The 21,889-nt window shown below is 35.1% G+C and overlaps 1 protein-coding gene across 2 annotated transcripts in view; it reads right to left on the bottom strand.

Moving 5' to 3' along the window:
• The window catches only part of lama4 (laminin subunit alpha 4), an 89,111-nt gene that overhangs the window by 15,529 nt on the left and 51,693 nt on the right, over nucleotides 1-21,889 (bottom strand). For both annotated transcript variants that reach the window (XM_002936937.5, XM_031902347.1), the window contains 20 exons: nucleotides 20,349-20,516; nucleotides 19,581-19,777; nucleotides 19,152-19,268; nucleotides 18,499-18,647; nucleotides 18,033-18,174; nucleotides 15,891-15,987; nucleotides 15,255-15,371; nucleotides 13,550-13,735; nucleotides 12,735-12,874; nucleotides 11,387-11,551; nucleotides 10,004-10,149; nucleotides 9,149-9,311; nucleotides 7,147-7,280; nucleotides 5,137-5,308; nucleotides 4,198-4,329; nucleotides 3,600-3,739; nucleotides 2,140-2,275; nucleotides 1,311-1,448; nucleotides 1,054-1,187; nucleotides 251-409 (listed from right to left, as the gene is read on the bottom strand). In XM_002936937.5, the coding sequence (XP_002936983.2) occupies nucleotides 251-409; nucleotides 1,054-1,187; nucleotides 1,311-1,448; nucleotides 2,140-2,275; nucleotides 3,600-3,739; nucleotides 4,198-4,329; nucleotides 5,137-5,308; nucleotides 7,147-7,280; nucleotides 9,149-9,311; nucleotides 10,004-10,149; nucleotides 11,387-11,551; nucleotides 12,735-12,874; nucleotides 13,550-13,735; nucleotides 15,255-15,371; nucleotides 15,891-15,987; nucleotides 18,033-18,174; nucleotides 18,499-18,647; nucleotides 19,152-19,268; nucleotides 19,581-19,777; nucleotides 20,349-20,516 (2,932 nt within the window). The remainder of the gene's footprint in view (nucleotides 1-250; nucleotides 410-1,053; nucleotides 1,188-1,310; nucleotides 1,449-2,139; nucleotides 2,276-3,599; nucleotides 3,740-4,197; nucleotides 4,330-5,136; nucleotides 5,309-7,146; nucleotides 7,281-9,148; nucleotides 9,312-10,003; nucleotides 10,150-11,386; nucleotides 11,552-12,734; nucleotides 12,875-13,549; nucleotides 13,736-15,254; nucleotides 15,372-15,890; nucleotides 15,988-18,032; nucleotides 18,175-18,498; nucleotides 18,648-19,151; nucleotides 19,269-19,580; nucleotides 19,778-20,348; nucleotides 20,517-21,889) is intronic.

Below are 21,889 nucleotides of genomic sequence, written 5' to 3'. Positions count from 1 at the left end.
CACACAAGATCACTTTAGTGGGGTGACCATAAAATCTTTGTAGTATATAATTTTATGCAATAGAGCAGTTGTGCTCCAGTGTGAATTAATTTAAAGTTACTTTGCAATAATGGTTTACTAAAACATAGCTGCTATAGATTTTTGCATTTACTGAGTGCATAGTTATGATTTTAATTAGCACATTTATCCAATAATTCATTAAGATGTCCACTTAAGCCTTCATTCCCCCTGCATTCCATATATAACATACCTTGTGAAATAAGCATTGCTGATACACCCTGTGAAATTGGCCTGGGAAATTCCCACTGGGGTGCCTCCAAAGTAAAATGTTCTTGCCACCAGTGAGCTTGCACCAGGTTTCTGCCTATCTTGGACACTTGCATCTGTTTCATCTACCAGCAGCTGATACCTACAAGAATACATCAAGTATTTTGGTTACCTAATGGCTCGGAATAACACATGGTAATCCAGGAGACTGAGGAATTCCTTAACATATTTACAAAACTAATGCACATTAGTTTTAAATGGGATCAATTTTTTAAAATGCATATATAGGTTTCTATCACTAAATAAAACAATTTTGTAATGTACAGTATGTATGTTAAAATGTGTTCCTGCTTTGAGATACATGCGATTGTTTCAACAGCTTTTTCTTCTCTGTCTTGTTTGCAGTCTAATTCATTAAGGCTAGTGGCTGCTGGCCATCCTGCACGCTAGTGATGGGCTGCCTCTCTGATGCTTAAGTGCTAGATAAGGCACTAGGGTGGTGTAACCCTTACATATATACATGCTTGTTTAGCCCCAGGGAGTAAGACAGCCAGCGGCTGCTGAACTGTAGGAGTTTGCGAACGAAACTAAAAAGAGAATGCTGCGGAAACAAATCTTTAACAAATATACATTGCAAAATTGCTTTATTTAGTGATTGGGATGGAACTCTTATATCAATTTAAAAAATTTGACTTCAGATCCCCAAGCTGGTGAATCCAAAACATCTGAAGGCTGCATACTATGCTATGCTCTAATATACTTTGCTCTACTAGATGCATACTATACCTTGTTGGGGAGACTGATGCAACAACAAAGTGGCTTTGCCCATCACTGTATTTCCTATTTTTAGACTGCACTTTGATGTCTTTTATTCTTAAGACTACCGATCCTTTATCCATGGATACTGAAAATACATCGGCCTAGAAAGAATGAATTCAAAATAAATAATACAAGCAAGAAACTTGATTTTTCCCCAGTGGAAATACATTAGCTTAAGCAATAAATGTAATACACAGGAACTACAATCATTAAGATCTACTTACCCCTTCAGAGTGATAAAGCAACAGGCCACTAGGCTGTAAAGTTTTGAAACTAAAGCCACCTTCAAAGGAGTCGAAAGGAGCCAGCTTCTGACTAGAAGCAATAAAACTCTGACCGTTAAAATAAGCTCGGCGGGACATCTGAGGTGAAACAAGAAAACATTTGCTTTTCATTAGTATGATTCAAAACAAATATAAATATGGTGTTATCTTTTCACAGGGTATATTACATTAATGTAATAACATCAACAACTGTTAAAGCACAGGAAAAACCCCAATTGACTGGGGGAGGGGTGCTAATATTTTAGGCACTGACAGTGCACTAAATGGCACATTTTTCCATAAGAAAAAAAGTAGTGTAGCACCGTGCTACCATTTTCTTTACCTTTCCTAGTGTTCCCTAGTGTAGACTTAGGGGCAGATTTATCAAAATGTGAAATTAGTGCTCACCACAGAAAAATTCAACTACTTTCTATTCATTCCTATGGGCTTTTTAGAAGCCTCTTTAGTAATGGGTGAACATTACAATTCACTATTTGATAAATATGCTTTTAAAATATATGATATATATATATATCTGGCCCTAAGTCAGAAGAGGGGTGCCTGGGATGAGTTGGTAAGATGGCATTGCAGCCACATATCATGCATCAAGAGATTGTTTGTCCTTATAGAATGTAGAGTGAATGTATTATTTAGAGATCAGAAATATTCTTATTTATCAAATAACACAGACTCTGTCTCCCACCACTTATGAGTGTATTAGTGCTCAAGACTCAGCAAGTGTACTTCATCTAAATGGTAAATAATGCAGGCCTCTGAATGCTGAACTTACAAGTGATTCTTCAGGACAGCCATAGCTGATACCAAGTGTGTCTGGTTCTTCCAGCAAATTGAAATCCTTCTTCTGAAACTGGAAACCTTTTATACATCCCTTGAAGGCAATGTCTGCACCTAGGTGACTCTTCACACTAAAAGGAATAAGGACAATTTATACAAATCATGGATTCTGTAATTCAGTGTTTCTATATTCATTATTCTGTTGAATATGTTGGTACCTCACCCTTTAAAACCAAACACCATTGTAACTCATACACCGATTGGCTAATTAACAATTAATGTTACAATTAATTGTAACAATTCAATTCTGCACAAGGACTGGCATCTGAGTAGACATGCAGTATGCATCTAAACTAATTGTTAGATAACCATGCACAAAATGAACTTAATATGTATCTGGTTTTAAACTACTGACAAGGGTAAATGAATTCAAGGAGCTTAAACAGCTGTTGGAGAACTTTAAACCAAATGTCCCCATTGTATCTAGAATTTTCTATGCTTTTGTACATATTAAGACATTCAGGGCTGAATTGTCAGATATGGAGTTCAGCCCTGAACATAGATTTTGCTCAAGCACCTTCAATGGTGCCCAATCAAAATCTTTTAACCTGGCCGATCAACCGATATCCAAAGCCTTTTGCAATATCGGTCTCCTCATCAAGCCGCCATAAACGCACCGAATATCATACGAAATCTCATCGGTGCGTGTATGGCCAACTTTATTCACAAAAGCCTTACTCTTTTTCGTGAATATAGTGGTTGTGTATGCTTTGGCATTAAACTGTTGTTCTATAGGTCAAAATGAATTTGAAATACTGAACCTAATTTCTCCAATCAAATCTGGAATACAACTTAGGCCACATAATAATATGCCACACAGTGGTGCCGTTAATTGCATTTTGCTGGTTGTAATAAAATTACATTTACAAAGAAGTTAAACTGGCAATATGCCTTTGATTTACTTCAACATTTTGTTGTTAAAACCATTTTGGTGCAGGGTAAAAAAAAAAAAAAGGAGTTCGGATGATTGTGAAATTGTTGTTTAATAATTATTACTCAAATTCATGACACGTTTGTGGCGGATCCTGTATTTAATTCCATTTTGACCATCATCAGTTAATAGATCACACCTAAAACTGAACAAATACATTACTATCACTCAAATATGATTTCCTGAACAAATTTATGTCTCAGCCACATAATATTTTTATGTGTTACAATGTTTGATGCTGCTGCCACAGTGATAATTGCTAGGTGCTCAGTTTCAATATATGTTATCATTATACTCTCAGTGGTACTCACTACGTGGTACTGCTTTATAGCTAATAACACGCTGTGGGAGTCCCACTGCAAACTTGGTAATGTGGTGATAAAATCACAAAATACACACAGACCAAATTCTGACAGAAAGAAAATCTTATTTTTAGATAGTTTTTAGCTGAAATTGACACCGACCTCTGCAAAACTAGAGAAGGTGCTCCTCCAATATAAATGTCAGAGAAAGGAATTGATGTCTTTTCATTGTCAACGCTCTTTACATGTCTTCTGTCAACCACCAATATCATCTTCTTGGAATTGTGATAAATGACTGAGATCTTGTAAAAGACAACACAAAACAGATTGGAACAACTGCATACATTCCTTACGTTTTAACATTCTAAGCTCAAGTGAAATGATTAATGTATGTTTTATTAATTTTCTGATACATTTACATAACAAATGGCTGCTTGTTTTGTACATATGCTTGAAACCCATATATACAATTACAATGCATACTGATGTGTTTCGGAGCTGAAATTCACTCAATGTACCTGTACCTGGGCCGACATGTTGCTCAGGTGCAGGCACATGAGAGAGCTGGTACGAAGAGGGGCTGCTTCTTTGATTTGTGATAAAAGAGAGCAAGTCACTGGTTATTGTAGACATAACTTACTGTTTAAAAGCAAGATTGAATTTATCTAAAGTTTGTTTTTGTGTGCATCCCTTAAGTCATAGAAGGGGCCTGTTTTCTAGCAAAACATCGATGCAAATTAGGTTAAACAGAATACTGTACCTCATGATATCTTGCATCATTAACCTGGAATTTCTTTGCTGAATCTTCAAGAAGCACAGGTCCCTTGGCAAATCCAAAATCATAGTGCAGTCTCAGATAACCATCTTGGAGTTCCATACTAAAGAATTTGGTCTAAAACAATAACATAAACAGTTTGATTTTTAAAAAAATATTCCTGGGCTTTTTTATTATAAAACCTGTGCCACATTGTTGGCAGTTGCAATAAATTTGTATTTGACTGTTAATTGTTTTGCTGTTCTGTTTACAACTAATGATCTGTTGTTGTCTGGGATGGCAGGCACTGATATTAGAAATCATAAACTGTGGATGTTATGAACAATAAAATAAAGGGCAGTTCCTGTATGTTGACAACAACAAAGCCAAAGGCTATATAGTGTTATTCTCACACCCTGGATTACCTTTTACAGCTGATATTCTTACAAATTACAAATCTAATTAACCACTAATATAAGCTAATATCTAGGTAATGTCATGCCACAGCACATGAACTGTCCTTTGGTACTGATTAGTAAATGACCAGACTTGCAAGTGTGATATACAACAATAACAATACATGTGAAGTTGTAGTTCATGCAGTGTGCTCCTCTCTGTCTGTACCTGACTCTTAGAAAACCTTGCTTGGACAAAAAATGTTCCTGGAATACGTACAAATTACATATTATTAATACACAGAATTTTACAGTTTTGTATTCATGCCAGTAAAGTCCAGACTGCTCCACCCCAAACTGAGCATCAATTGACAGCTCAAGGCTGTTCAACAAGAGCCGGAAGTCTGCCAGATGAATATACTGAACTTACGTAGTTTTTTCTCTCTCTTACATTAGTGCCATGCAACAAATATATTCAACAATATGGAAATATCATAACCCAATAACCTATTATCCATGATGACAAGGGTATTAAAATAATCTTACTTACTCCATTAACCATCAGGAAAATAAGGGCATTATCTACTGGTGTTCGGACTTCTATATCAAAGCGAGTGACTTGCGTAAAGCGACCCCTCCTTTCCATGTTGCGTATAACAGCATATCCAGTGCCATCAAAGAAATAGCTTGCTGCACGGCTCTGTGTGAAGGCCAATTTATTTCTATGGAAAAAGAACCATTATGTGTCAGTATGATGTTATTTTAAGGTTGCTGAAGCCTGAATAGCTATGAAAATATTTTTCAACTTCACAGGCAAACCCTGGCTCAACTGCAAAAGCACAAAAACAGAGTAAACATGTAGAAAAAAGATAAAGCTGCTACTGTCTCTATAGTTGGCAAAAATTGAATAAAAAAAACCTAATAGGATTGTTCTGCAACCAATAATGATTAATTATATCTTAGGATCAAGTACAGTGTACAAGATATTGTTTTATTACAAATTTAAAAATGTGAATTATCTAATTAATATGGGTTATATGGGAGATAGATTTACTGTAATATTATGCTATTCCTATTTCTCTGCCTTAGCTTGTAAAATACAAATTTAAAAAAAAAAATAGAGGCTAATCATATTGTAAAATATTTTCACTTTAAGGAGCACATTTAATAAAATACACTTTTTTTCTGAGCTTGAAACTCAATATGGTTAATATATAATATTTAATTATATATAATATATCATTTCGAAGTAACCACAATAATTATATATAATATATCATTTCGAAGTAACCACGTTAATTTCTGTAGTTCGAAAATGTCTCGAAAATGCTTTTATCATTCGTACGAAAATACTGCAATTAATCATAAAGTTCGAAACGGCACAAAAACAGTTCTGGCTTTGGAAGCCTTCCATAGGACTCAATGGCACTCGACAGATCAAACCTGGCGAAAATATAGTCCCGATGAAAGTGTAACCGAATTCCGAAAAGTTTGTATTCTTGGCGCAAAGTACAATTTTTTTCATGGAAATTTACAGAAAACCACGAAAAAGTTAACAAACTTTTCGCATACATTCTGAAATGTTCTAAAATTTAGAAAAAAATGTGAATATATCTTAAAATTGTTTAGTAAATGGACCCCTAAGGGTATGCTTAGCAACAAAATGTATTATGGTAGTTTACTGGGTTTTTCTTACAAATATATGGTATGTTTTTATATATAACTTTATTCTCATCAAAGTTTGTTTAGGCTTAGCTAAGCGGATGCACTTATGTTACCAAAGTATTAATAACCATATTAGAGGAAATGCTTCTTTGCAGATTGCCATTATGATTACTATTCTTACATTTCAACACTTTTTGTTTAATGTAATGCATGCTTTATTTCCCAGGAAGGTAAACATTTAAGCCAAGAATAAAAAAGATAAAAACCTAACTAAAATGGCTTATGTGGGTTCAGCCTTAATCTGTGGAAAGGATATGACAGCTATAAGATCAGGAAGGCTTTATCGGAGAGAGTAACTTCCAGACTCCTCATGGGAAGTGACTAAATGCACCAAGGTTGTGAACTGTTACTGGAGCAAAGTATCTCATGGAATATTTTGAAGATAATGTTCTCTGCTAGCTAAATGTGTGTTTTAACTGAATTTAACCCCTTGATGCATATGTTTTTTTTTTTCATAAATTTCCAAAAGGCATTTCATCTCTACAGTGAACTTAGTAGAAAAGGTGCAAACTAAGAATATTAGCACATAAGCCACATGTGTGTCTGCACTGTATCTAAAAAGCTCTGTAAAAAGATAGACACTTTGGGGCAGATTTATCAAAATGTAAGATTAGAGCTTATCACTGAAAAATTCACCCACTTTCTATTCTTTCTTTTTTTAAGAAGTGTATTTATTAAATGGTGAAATCTAACTTTCACCCGTTGATAAATATGCTTCTAAAAATCCCATAGGAATTGAAAGTGGGTGAATTATTCTTTGCTGGGCTCTAATCTCACATTTTGATTAATCTGCCCCATAATGTACAGAGAATGTTAATGATAACATTTTCTTTACCTGGCACATGGTGGTGCTGTGGCCGTGTTCAAGTTGTAGATGTTCTTGAAATTGTACAAGCTAACAACATCATCATTGACAGTAGAAAGCTCTAGACAACCAACAAAGCCTGGCAGATCTAAGCTGGCAGGAAGCTAAAAATGAAACAGAGAAAGCAATTGTGCATCACATATACAACAATCATCTGCTCACAACCTAACATAATAGTTTTGGCTACTGATAAAATATGCCACCTGAGACACAAACATACAGCCAAAGTTATTTGAATTCTAAAGTAAAAATGGCTAAACATCTCTGTAACAGTATCTCTATCATTATATTTAGTCTGCCTCTAAGCAGAAGATTCATGGGTGCTAGCAGGCGTACACCTGGAAATCTACAATCCACAATAGAGGGTGATATGTTTAGAACAATACAAAATGTACAAAGTAACATAACATAAAATAATATGAAAGAGTAAGAAGACATTTGAATGCTTATATTTTAGACTTTTATTCTGATATAATATATGTAAAGTGCAAACAATTCTAGTAAATTATAGCAACCAATGCGCATGTGCCCGCGAGGGGGGCGCGAATGAGGGCGGCCTCAAGGCGCAACAAATTCCGGTGACAAACCGGCGCTGCTTATAGGTAAGTCTATGAAACAAGTTATTTCTCTGCTTATGAGTCAGAGTTTGTATAAATTCCTCTCCTTCCTCTCTTCCCTTTCATCATTGCAACTGGCAGGAAAGATGTTCGGAAAATATCTTACTATGTGGTGCAACATTCCTCAGAATTCACTGCCATCAATCCATATGGTAGCAATTATGCTAATTTTAACTGTGCAAATTGTGTTTATCTTTGACATTAGACTCTTCCTCAGTGTTGCTTACAGTATCAGGCCCCAATCACACAGATACACAGATACTAGTGACAATTTCACTAGGAGCCAATTTACATGTCAATATGTTTTTGAAATGTGGGAGGAAACTGGAGTAACCACACAGACTCAAGAAGAACATACAAACTTCTTGCAGATATTGCCAAGGACCAAGTCAGAACACAGGTCCCCACCACTGCAAAGCAATAGTGTCAGCCACCAATGCGCACATATTATATCTCTTAATATCATATATATTATTATATATATTATACATGTTCTGCAAATGGCCTATAAATTACTATCAGACGGAATGTTCTGCAGACAAGGCAACAAAAGTTTCTAGATGGCACACATTTACAGGTCTATATAAATATATTTATATCCTTTAAGGAAAAAAATTATGCTTGTACCCCAAAAGATATTTAATCTGAAATGTGCTCTATAATGCTAATTGTCAGCCTTGGAATGCCATTCCTGAAGCACAAAAAACATCTCCAAAATGACAGGAAAAGTGGCAGACCCCCCCCACACTCTTTAAAGCTTTCAAGCACTGAAGGTAAGACACTGTGGTTAGTAAATAATGACTATGCTTGCAATAAACAGTGGTGTTTTAAAGGAGAACTAAACTCTAAAAATGAATATGGCTAAAAATGCTATATTTTATACACTGAACTTATTGCACCAGTGTGCTCTGGGCAGCTGTTGAGAAGCTAAGCTTACGGGGCAATTGCAAAATATCAAGCAGAAAATGAGGTTGGCCTGTAATATAAGCTGATGGTATAGGGCTGATTATTTTATTCTGATGCTAATTTCACTGGTTTCTGAGCTGCCATGAAGTAATTATTTGTACTGATTACTAACCAGCCATATATTGTGACATTTATATTGTGTATATACAGTATATTGTGAGTCGGTCCCTAAGCTCAGTAACTGACATCAGCACAGAGCATGTGAATCAGTAGAAAAAAATACGGGGAGCTACTGGGGCATCTTCTGAGGCACTAGTTCTTTAAATTTAAAGACCCTGGATCTAGATTAAAGTATACTAAACTACTCCTTACATCACTCTTTAATAAACAAGCTATCTAGAGTCCACAGAAATGGCCACAATAATTCCAATTTGGTTATTTTCACTTACCTGAAATCCTGAAGGAACGCCACCAACATAAAACACCATGCTGCTAGGATCTAGATCTAGAACAGAATCTCTTCCAGTAGCCTCACCCTTTTTGATAAATTTTTCTTCTGCTGTGCTACTTGGACTAGGTACAGTTAAAAGCACTTTGCCGTGTCGGCCCAGCCTGTGAAACAAATGAGAAGTGATATTCAGTAAAATTATTTCATATTTTTACTTACAGAAAGCATTTAACAGATATATTTTCCCCTTACAAGCTCAAAAATATGTCAGTTATTTACAATGTATTCAAGTATGTGTGTATGAAATAATACTGGTAACATATAGTGCATGAATAAGGGAAGAAATGTAGCCTGAGTGTAATGCAACTAATCTATTATATCTCCTTTTTATATCGCTTCCCCATTGGATATTTAAGTAAATATATGTATTATATATGTTTGTTAGAGCATCTGTTCCACTATTAGTTGACCAGCTAGGTCACACACAACAATACTTAGTTATTGTTAGTTATTACTTGTCTATAATAGTCTGATGTAGTATGCTGATTGAGTGCACTGCTACTAAATGATTGCACATACTGTATGAGCTTTGTACAGTTTCTGGACAGATCCTTAACTGTACCCATACATATAAGGATAAAAGTTTAAACATTAGCAACAATATCACTTCTCATTGTCAAACATGATGTTTAAATTTCTAGTGTTTGGTAATAAAAAGTTAATTGCTGTAACTATATATTATCATAAACGTTTCATATTGTAATTTCAAAACTGGACAGACGGAATATCTATTTTAAGTGATGGCAGGATATGTACGTCTTTCCCTATTTCATCAAACAGTTTTTTCATACACTACCTTTCAATTTTGATGAGACTAAAATATCCTGGCCAGGAGTTGACAGGCTTGGAGTCCAGTGGAATCTCAACATCTCCACTTCCCAGATTGTACACATATACCAGATTGTTGCTTTTAATTGCAAGACCCATGTAGTCCGATGTAGACTAGAAGAAACATGTTGATTTGTGTATAATTTTTGTGCCAGTAAATCATCATAGCCAACAATATAAAGTACGATTATCAAAAACAAAAATATTTATTGCTTAAAGAAGTTAAAACAATTATAAAGCCTTTGTGTGGCAACAGAAACCTTCTAAATCACTTACAGCTTAAATGGATTTTAATTAATGTAACAGCTTGTTGATGACATAAAACAATAGGTAACTTATATAATGTAAAAGAATGCACTGTGTTCCCATAGCATCATTTATTATACTATTATGTAATAGCATTGTCTATGGATTTAATATATTGCAGTGAATAATAGATGTAGCTTTCAAACCTGAAATATGTGTGCTCAAACTTAATTTGGATGATGCACAATTTAAGCACTGCTACTTGCTAGGGCTCTGGCACACGGGGAGATTATCGGGAGTGAGGATTAACTTGATTATTCAGAAAATTAACTTGATTATTCAGAAATAGGACAACATTTTTAATTGGTTATATTTAGAAAGTTTCATATTTCATGAGTTGAAGCTTATATTAAATTTTAATTTTCCCAATAGTTCCCCTTTAATATTGTACTGAAAAAGTGAGACTTTGTTTCACTGCGAAATATGTTCTCTTTTAGTGATGTGCAGGCCAGCCCGAAACCCACAAAGTTTGCATTATTCTTGGTGTGGGAATTAACCCAGAAAAATTGCAGAGTGTGTTTCCGCTACCATAGTTACTGACCCATAATGACTGCTGTTTATTAAAAAAATAAAAATTTGCTAATGACAAATGGCTGTTTTTTAACTGTTAAAGCATGAAGAATGCTGCAGTCGCTTAAAAACATACTTTCTTGAACAGCACCCTATTTCTGTCTGAATTTCTTTCAAGATTGCAGAAACATAGCAGTGGGTTTATTGGCTTCTTATAAAACCATTGTGTGAACGTGAAACATTCACACAACCATTGTGTGAACATGCATTTTAAGCTCCAGTGGTGCAGGGACTGATGTGAATGGAGAACAGGTCTAGTAACCAAGGTTCTCCGGTTACATAAAACTGAAGATTTCTATAGCTTTAGTACACAGTTGTTCTGTGCAGCCATTTCTATGGTCATGCTATACCCCTCTCATGAGATACCTGCTTCTTAATGCCAATGCTTTTCTTACTTTCTAGTTGTGCGACAAGCTCATATTGTGTGCAAATAAAAAATAAATATATTTTTTAATCATTTTAAAATAATACTTACATTCTTATTTCCAAAATACATTATGAATTTGTCATGAGGTTTTTCCTGATGTGCAATGGGGTTTAGGTATAAGCTGATAGAAGAAAATGCATTCAGGTCTGCCGCATTTGTTTTTAAATTGACATCAACAGCCGATTTACCTCCAAACCTCATTGACACTTGGACCTGGAGAAAACAAGAACAACCAATTATTTCTGTACCTAATAGCACACAAACAACTTTAGACCTTAGGTAAGCCTTTAAGAAACGTGCATTTAAATGACCTTGTTTTTCTCTCATATGTATTTATTTAATGGTAGCATTAAAGGGGTGGTTCACCTTTCAGTTAACTTTTAGTATGTCATAGAATGGCCAATTCTAAGCAGCTTTTCAACTGTCCTTCATTATTTATTTTTTATAGTTTTTAAATTATTTGCCTCACTGACCCAGCAGCCAAACAACAATTGCTCTGTAAATTTACAATTTTATTGCTATTGTTACTTTTCAATTACTTTTCTTACTGTTTAGGTCCTCTCCTATAAATATATCAGTCTCTCATTCAAACCAATGCCTGATCACTAAAGTAATGTAGGTAAAGTAACCAGATAGCTGCAGCAATTCCAAACTGGAAAGTTGCTAAACAAAAAGTGAAATAATTACAAAACCACAAATAATAAAAAATGAAGACCATTAGCAAATTGTTTCAGAATATTACATTGTTTATGACTGAACACACCTTTTCTATACCCATTGGCTCATGAATAGGCTCCACTGCCCTTAGTACTACTGTAAGCAAGCACTACTGACGGTGCCTTTAAAAGGACTAGCCATTATGTTTAACTACTCAATATTATGTTGACTACAAGACTATAAATTGCTTCTTTCTATGTGGTTTACATTAATAGAGTTCTTTCATTTCTGCCTAACCAATCAAATAAAATTTACAACAGGAACAGATGCAACATCAAATGGCAATATGTTAAAGTTTACCAGACCCACCCGCCGGGGCACTTCTGCAATTCCTTACCATCACTATTAGTCACTGAGTAATAAAGATTTGCATTTAATATAGAGGCAGCTACAAATTACTTACTATGTCCAAGCAAAGTACATTTTTGTATTGCACTAATAGAAATAAGATTTTGGAATGTGTCTAAATAACCCAACGTGATTTTAGAGACAAATATAATATATCATTAGATATGATTTGTTTTCCTAGCAACTAGGTGGGGAAGCTTTTATCACCAGTCAGCTCAAAGGTTATAAAAATGTCCAGTATGCCTCAATAACATGGCTATACAGTATGTGAGCATTATGAGCAGTAGAACATAGCAGATCACTTAGGTATTAAATGACTTATGACATATACCTTACTGGCCACACTCCTTGTCTGTGCTATAAGTTCTCTAATGCGGAGAATGCTGGATGAGATATTGTTTGTAGGCCACTTGTAGTCTACTGTGCGCAACTTATTTAGAAGCAAGGGGACCACCTCTGTGAGGTTCCTCACTGCAATAAAAGAAAGATTAATAAATACAAAATATTTACTTTTTCTTCCTAAACATGTCTCAAAACATTATGATGCATGACTATCCATTGAAATGTATATATATATACAGTAAAAGTTTGACATGTTTTTGTAACACGATTTATGACATATGAGGGTGTGATACACATTAGAGATATATTTTTTGCTGTGGTTAAGTAAAGAAAGCTTAGCAAACCCAATAGTTTTACTAGAAAATTAACTGGGAGTCACTGTATGTGCTTGAACACATAATATAGGCAGAATGCATCTTCAGTTAATGGGGATCTGTGTTGATATTCACATACAAAATATAATGGATCAGTTATTTATCACTACTGAAATTTTAACCCTTCTAATATGCATGTATATAAAATAACAAATGTGTTGTGCCACTATATGTGCAATAAATTTAATATGACTATCTTTGAGTGAACTCTGGCTTAGAAGTGGACAACAACTACCCAGGCAGGTCATTAGTGGAAGTAACACTGCAATGAAAGGGTTAATGCCTAAAGATGTGTACAAAATACACAGATATTGTTTCTTATAAATAAACTTTGTTGTGTTAATATATTTATCAATAAATCATAGCCACGGGACATCTGATGCCTAACAATCCATGTAGCAAATGAAACCAGTATACATCAATGACTTACCAGCTTCTCCTGCTGAGTTTACAACCTTGTTATAAGCAGAAGCATCAAAATCTGTATTACTAAGATTTTCACTCCAAATCTTGGCATTTTTGGACATTGGATCGGTCACTTTTGATATTATAGCTGTGATGTTTAAGGCTTCCTCAGCATCCAGTTTAGATTTTTCTAGTCGCTTCCTTGTGTTCTCTAAAAGGTAAATTCATTGTTTATATGATTATTCTGTGTACTTTATGCTTATTTGACTGTTATTTGACTGATGGTTGTTATGTTGTTTAAAGGACCGGTAACACTTTAAAATAAGTGTTTTATGTAGCATATAAACAGTATGTACTATTACCCTGTACTGGCAAACTGTATTTGCTCCAGAAGTACTACTATAGCTTATATAAATTTACTGCTGTGTAGCAACAGTCCTTTGCAGGACTATGGAAATGAACCTTTCACATAAAATAGTTCATCTGTTGTCAAGAAACAGTTTATTTGAAGGCACAGTAGTAAAGTAGTTACATACTTTAAAAATAATAAATCTTCTTGACTTTTTGACATCACTGAAGAATGCTGACATATCACAAAGTAAGATTTGGTCTCTAATGGATTTCCCTTAAGAAATGACCACCAACCTACAAAGGTTAACTGAATATAAATACAGCCTTTCTTTTCTGAGTGTGCTGATGACTTCATACATGCTGAGCTGAACTATATTTTAGACAATCTGTTTTTCTGCAACTGTAACAGAGGTCGTCAGATTGGTCAAATCACTCAACAGAGAGATCTAATGATCATACAGTATAGTTTAAAGGCCTTCAAACAGCATGGAAAGGTATTGTGTAGCTAGCACAAGTGTCATAATATCTAATATACATAATAAAATGGTCTTATCCATAACAAAAGTATCTTAAATATAGTTTTAATTATCTACTATTTCTAATACTTTTTATAAATTTGTAAATGTTATATAGCTCTTTTACAGAAATTAGTTTCCAATCATGACTTAACTTCAAATATACCTAAATAAGAAATATTAAACAGATAAAAACTCACTGTCATTGGGGTCATTTACTATGACCCAGGCAAAAGTGCAAGAGCCATATGGCAGACACTAAGTACAGAGCCCTGTGATGGCCACTATCCATCGCCACTCCATGTCTTGCACATCTAAATGATGTGGAAGTTTGGGGGTATGAGGGGGGACACCTATGTGCCTCCCCACACATGAATAAAACATTGGTGAATTCAGGAAGTGCTGTATTTATTAGGAGGGTCGTTCTGTGCCCTGAAACGGAGTTCAAGGACCTGTGCAATTCAACTAGACTTGAAGACAAGGTTCAAAGTGCAAAAAATAAATTGTGCCTGTTCTTTTGCACTTCAAAATTCACTTTATCAATTAGCCTTGCTGTCTTACTGCTATTAAAGAGCCATAAATTGAGTGTGTAATGTAAGACATATGCATCATGCTACTGTTGAGATTTTGATATATTAAAAGAACACAACTGTAAATTGTAATCTTATCATTTTATGTATGCTAGTAGCACTGTTGATTTATAGAAATTATCTCATTTTACCTTGGCAGTAGAAGCAACATGTTATCTCCTTTATACATAATCCTTTATGCATAATCTGTATGTTTTACAAAATAATTGGTAAACCAGGTCAAAATAAACCCCCTCTTATATATACAAATAATGTTTTTTTCATGCTAACTCACCATCTTCATGTACTTCAATTTGAGAAATGGCATTTTCTATTTTATCACTTAAAGCATCCTTTCTCAGAGTAGCAGAGTTTACATGTTGTTTAGTTTCTGAAATTCCTAAGTCTTTACCTTGGCAGAAAGAACAATACAGTTAGATTTATTTCTTTTATAACAAAGTATTCAACTATAATACTTCTCTAATTTGCCAGTAGCTTTGACATTTATGATTTTTGACACTGAAATACAAATACTGCAAGCGGGTTATTAATATTTCAAGGTCTTCTTCCAGATGGCTGCTTAAATCACTCTGACCCCAAGGTTGATTTGTACCTGCAAGCCATACATGCAAAGAACATTTGGTTGCTCATAGCCGTAATATCCTAAAGGACATGAAAAGAAGATCAGCTTGGAGAATAATGTAAATAGAAAATAAGTGGTGAGCAGGGAAGAGCTTAAGACCTTCATTTATATACTGTAGCAATAGAAAGAGGGTTGAAGGGATATGACAACATTGACAGCAGAGCGTTTAGGGGTCTTATACTGGCACTTAATAAAATTAAATGAAATAAACATTAATGAAATAAGAAATCAATGCAAGAAGTTAACTATGTTCCTACTGCTGCTGTAATGTAAAAAAAAAAAGCTTACTTGAATCAGATGCCCCCTTCAGTTCTTTAGCTTGAACCAACAGTTTCTCACTCTCTGTCATCTGATACTTTATCTGGTTGTCCATTCCATCTGTAGCCTACATGAAAAATATACCAACAAATGTCTGGTTTAAGTAATTAGTGTTGGATTCTATTTCATAATATTAAAGAAAAATACTCAAGACATTTCTGTGTGAAAAAAATGTAAAAAATCACACCTACCATTTAACCTATTTTGGAGGCCAGGCCAGATTTTTAAAATTGTTAATGCCTGCAGGTATGATCCCTAACATCCTAGTATGTAAAGCTAGCCACACTTCTTAATGTTTTTATGCTATTCAACTGACTGCTGACTGATCACTTGTGTCCATCTGGATGTTTGGTTAACCTCTGGTGTAATTACACCAAAATTAAGTGACTAAAAAGGGAGAGCTTATAACCATATTAGATTAGTGTACAGGATTACCAGCCAACAGAAACAGAAACACTTAAAGGCTGAATTGTGGAATTTTTAGAAAATAGGATACAAATGCTTGGGGACACCAGTAAGAGATTATGTAAGGGGATAAATAAGAAGCACTGATATCTATAGCATACCAAAGATCCAGGGCACACAGCATATTTTAAAGAAGGTGTATTTGAATACTAGAGAAATAAAATACTCCTTTATAATTCTGGTATTGCCTGTAGAAGACATTATTCTTTACTTGAATTCCCTTGTCAGAGCACTTTGATCTTTCTATGCCACATGTTGCCAGTGAATGAAAATCTACAGCCCTGGCAGCTGCTCCTTAGCAGAAGCTGGCATGTGTACCACATTCTTTCATGGACTTTCTTTAGTCAGATGGGAGTAGGGCTCTGCACATTTTTATACTTATCCTAAAATGATAACTTTCATAAACACTACTTTATTGCAACTTCTACATCTTCCACTGTAATACCACTGCCTTTAGATAGCCAGCTTTTGTGCTTGCAAAATGAAAATGTTTCTTAAGCATGAATGAAGAACTTCATTTGGCACAGAGAGAGAAAAATGTATCAGTATTTTAATACCCCTAATAATCTGATCCAAGTGTATGAAATACCAGTAATAATGTCAATGACAATAAGCTACATAGAAATCATTTCCATTACTAATTGAACACTAATTCACCTCTCTCCACCTTTACCAGAAACATTTTTGGAATGTTAACATGCAATAAAAACATATGTGGAGATAAATATAATGGACTGCTAACAGATAAGCACAGCACTCAGCAAGAGTACGTATTTTTTTTGCCAGGTGTACTCTGAAATGGGTCACCACTACCAAATGTATGCAATACATACACTATACCCTCACCCCCGACACTTGGTTTATTTTATTTTGTTGCTGCCATTTCAGAAATCTGAAGCATTTGTTTTTTTCAGAGCATGCCTATACAGGTATGGGACCCATTATCCAGAATGGTGGGGACCTGGGGATTCCAGATAACAGGTCTTTCTGTTATTCGGATCCCCTACCTTAAGTCTGCTAATAAAATTATTTAAACAGTAATTAAACCCAATAGAATGGTTTTGGCTCCAATAAGGAGTAATTATATCTTAGTTGGGATCAAGTACATGGTACTGTTTTATTATTAGAGAGAAAAAGGAAACCATTTTTAAAAACGTGAATTATTTGATTAAAATGGAGCCTATGGCAGATGGCCTTTCTGTAATTTGGAACTTTCTGGATAATGGGTTTCCGGATAAGGGGTCCGATACCTGCACTATGAAGATGATTTTTTGTTGCAACTTATTGGAAGTGTAATATGTTAATCTAGCACAATCACAGACAGCTTTTTCCCTTTCATGAGTCATAAAGGAGCAGGCAGCAGGCACAACATTCTGGAGATTCACTAAAGAATCCTGTATTTATACACAATAAATGAGCTAGCTGCACTTTAATGGCATAGGGTTTTAAGAGCCTATAGAGTTTTAAGAGCTAAATTAATAGCTTTATTATAAACACATTGTACAGAAAAATCTGACGTTTTGGTCCTTATTAGGATCTTTTTAAAAGATGATCCTTGAGATAACACTGTATTGCTATGGATGGGATTTAACAGAAAAGTAAACTATAAAGGAAAGTTATAATAAGTGAAAAAATATGGCAACTTACATCAATAACTCTTTCTGCTGTACTCAGTGCAATAAAAGATGTCTCATTGGCAGCTTCAATCATATTAACAATGCTCTCATGGACATTGGAGGCATCAATGGCTTTTTGAACAAATCCATTTGCATCAATTCCCTTTAAGTCACTGAAAGGGAAAACATAACAGTACAATGTTCAAAACTTTAATAGGGGTATATATTTACCAAGTATACTGTCTATCTGTCAACCATACTGTCTATACTGTCAACCATGCAATTGCAATGCAGAGTTCCGTGCATGGGTTGCCCATGTTTTAGCATAGCTTGTGTCTAGAGGCATGTACAAATATTTTTTTCAGTGAGCAATTTGTCTATTTCAAAGCTGCTACATGTTTTGTATTAAAATGTAATAGGAAATAATGTAACATTAAGCTGTACATTTACGTATGTGTTATATCTGATATTATTTTTATTCAACATTGCTCCCCTACCTGGTTAGTCCAGATGCTTCTCTTTGAAGGGTTAGTGAGTGAGCGACAGCTTCTTCAACTATGTTTTCAACATTGCGAGACAAATTTTCAAGTCTTTCTTTTAGTCCTGTGTAAGCTCCATCAACTTCAGCATGATGCCCAGACATGTTCTATATGACATACAACAAATCTAAAATTAGATCATTGCCATTGCTCCAGTTTAATTATTAACAGTTAAACTATATGCCTACTAAATTGTTTTATATACATATAAGACATACAAGTATGGGATCTTTCATCTGGAAACTCAATATTTAGAAATCTTCATTACTGTAAATTACTGTAAGGCAGAGAGTATTTTAAGCAAAAAAAAAAAGATTTTTTTTTAATGAATGCTTTTTTTTTTGTAATAATAAAACAGTAGCTTTGACTTGATCCCAACTAAGCTGCATATATCCATATTGGTATCAAAACAATCCCATTGAGGTTATTCAGTTTTTCATTGTTTTCAGTTGCCTTAACTTAAGGTATGCTAATACAAATTACAGAACACCAGTTCCCAAGCATTTCAGATAACAGATATCCTACGTTACATTTCAGTTCCTTGAGTATAGATTGGATTTTACTGGACTAAGAATAGATCAGAGTTCTCCTTTTTTTATTTACTATATTACCTTGGTAATATCGCTGATATCGGAAATGAGCATGTGTGTGCCATTCAATGTTATGTTGGCTTGTGTCAATGTTTCACTGACATTTTCCACTTCTTTAGTCAGCTTTACTGTTTGAATCTATAAAAAAGACAAGAATTGTGAAACAGTGCCAGACTACAATAAATATAGCTTTTAAGAATGTCATAGATACTCTATATTCCTTCAGTGTATACTAGGGTTGCAACCTTTTCTGGAAAAAAATACCAGCCTTCCTATATTTTTGCCTTTTTTCTCCTATTAATAACATTGGCATCAAGCATAATTTTTAGTGGCCAGGCCGGTAAAATACCGGCCAGGTGGCAACCCTAGTGTATACTGTTTGTGGCCATGGTTAGAGAAGAAATTTTTCCATATTTTATTGTGCTGTAAAGGAAAGTGACTCCATCTTACATTAGACATATGAAGCTTGGCAATGTTTGCCTTATTTTTTTCTCTGGTTTGGTTGATGTCATGGCGTGCTTCCTCCAGTGCTTCATACAGATCTGCAAGCTCATCATCATGTTCTGCAATTTTCTCTAGTACGTTAGGGAGAAGAGATCGGGTATTGTTTTGTACTTGCTGCCATTCATCTAGGATTTCACGCAGCACTGAACAAGAAAAATGAAAGAAATCGTAAAGAAATCAATTTAACTGAATGCAAGTTAAGTTCAGCATTTTGAAACTTAAAACTAGAAATGTATTTATAGAACACTGTAACATTTATAAACAGTATCTAACAAAATAAAGGAAACCCCAAAAAAGAACCTTAATTTGGCCATAGCTGTTAACATCCGCTCATTTGGCGAGGTTGCGGATCTTCCATTATGCCCTCCTAAGAAGGTCAATATTGGAAGAAGGTTCAGCCAAACGATCAAATTACAATGACAGGCATTGAAGCCATCAGACAGGATTGCCTGTCCCCCTGACAGGCCTCCCCGATCGATATCTGGCTGAAAAATCGCCCAGGTGTCGCTCGGGCAGGTTTGATTTTCCCGTTGGATACACAGGCAGATACACTGCCCCATACTGCCTAATCAGTCTAAAGGCCTTGAATTGCTAGCTTAAATCTACCCATGTCTGGCCACTTTTGTTGAGTGCTAAATCTGCCAGATTGGCCCATGGACCAAACAGACACTACTGCAGCGGACTGGGATATATATCCAGAGTCAGGTTACTTACACTCCTCAACATATTCTTCCTCTTCTTCTAGTGCAATCCTTTGTGTACTGAAGTCCAGTTCTTCCATTTCCTTAAGCATTTGCTCTGCTTGTTTCACACTTTTAACACGATCAGCAGCGCTCAGGTCTCCTTGCAATGATTCATAATACTCTAATTTGCCAAGTAGTTCTGAAAAGAAAATGATAAAACAAAAGTTTCACCTCAGTAGAACACACATAGACAGCTTCAGTTCACCCCAAAATGGTTATATATGCTTCAAAATGGACACACAGTAGAGTTCATATTGAGACAATTCATTAAGGCACTTGCGCCAAAACAACACTCTACTGCTCTTCCACATGGTTGACAATGTATCTATCCTGCCTCTTCTGATAATTAGTATATTACTACCACCCTGGACCCGGTGGTAGCTCCAGGATTCCCACACTGCACTCTGGAAATGATGCAACTCCCACTTAATGCTTAGTGTAATTTGCACCCGATTTGCATAAAAATGCAAGCATGTTGCACACTGCACTTGCATTTGTAAATTATCCCTCAGGTCTAGTAAGCTATATTGACTAATCAGAATTATACAGTACACCAGAAAATACTGTTTTATTGCAATGGGTTACAAAACTGCAAATTTTCACCAATTAAAGCTGACTTTTATTGATTGTATATTATTGAATAAAGAATCCTAATTAAATGTTACCATTTTTGTTCAAATGTTAACAAACAATCAGACATTTTATACAAATATATTTTTTATCTATATTTGATAAAATAACATCAGTATCAAGCATCAATACTGGCCAGCTGCCAACACTACTAAAATGCATATTTTAGGAATATTAAACTTTTGGGCTTCTGTACTACCCAAGGCACCCACAGCCCTTAAGCAGGGAAGATCGGTGCCTCTGAAGTTCCCCCAGTATCTCCTCATCTACTTTTCTGCTGATTCACTGCACATGTTATGTGATATTGTCAGTTACATGAGCTTAGGGACCCACAATATATTGTATGTATAAAATACAAATGTCATGATACAAGGCTCAGAAACCAGTCAAATTTGCATCACAATTTAATAATCAGCCCTGTAGCATCCTCTTCTATACTAGGCAACCCTTATGTTTTGCTTGATGATTGCAACGTCCCCTTATCTTAGCTTCTCAACAGCTGCCCAGACCACACTGAGCATGTACCGTCTTACCAAAATCCAAGATGGTAAGCTTCTGTGAAGGCCTAGATCATTACTGTTATAGAGATGCTGAAGATTTAGGCTGGTGCAGTAAATTCATTATAAATGCAGCGTTTCTAGTAGTAATCATTTTTATTATTATTATTATTTATATAGCCACATCAATTTACGCAGCGCTTTATAGAATAGAGGGGTACAAAAGACAGAACAGTTAACATGTACATATAAACAATTCACAATAATGGTTTGCAGTTACATTTGGATGAGGATCGGAGACACTAGGGGGAGGGCCCTGCTCGCAAGAGCTTACATTCTAAAAGGGAGGGCTGAGACATAGGGGCAGATTTACTAATCCACAAAT

Source organism: Xenopus tropicalis, chromosome 5, assembly GCF_000004195.4.
Source record: "Xenopus tropicalis strain Nigerian chromosome 5, UCB_Xtro_10.0, whole genome shotgun sequence".
NCBI classification, from domain to species: Eukaryota; Metazoa; Chordata; class Amphibia; order Anura; family Pipidae; genus Xenopus; species Xenopus tropicalis.
Note: the sequence above shows the minus strand (reverse complement) of the source record. Positions and strands in the feature narration are given on the sequence as shown.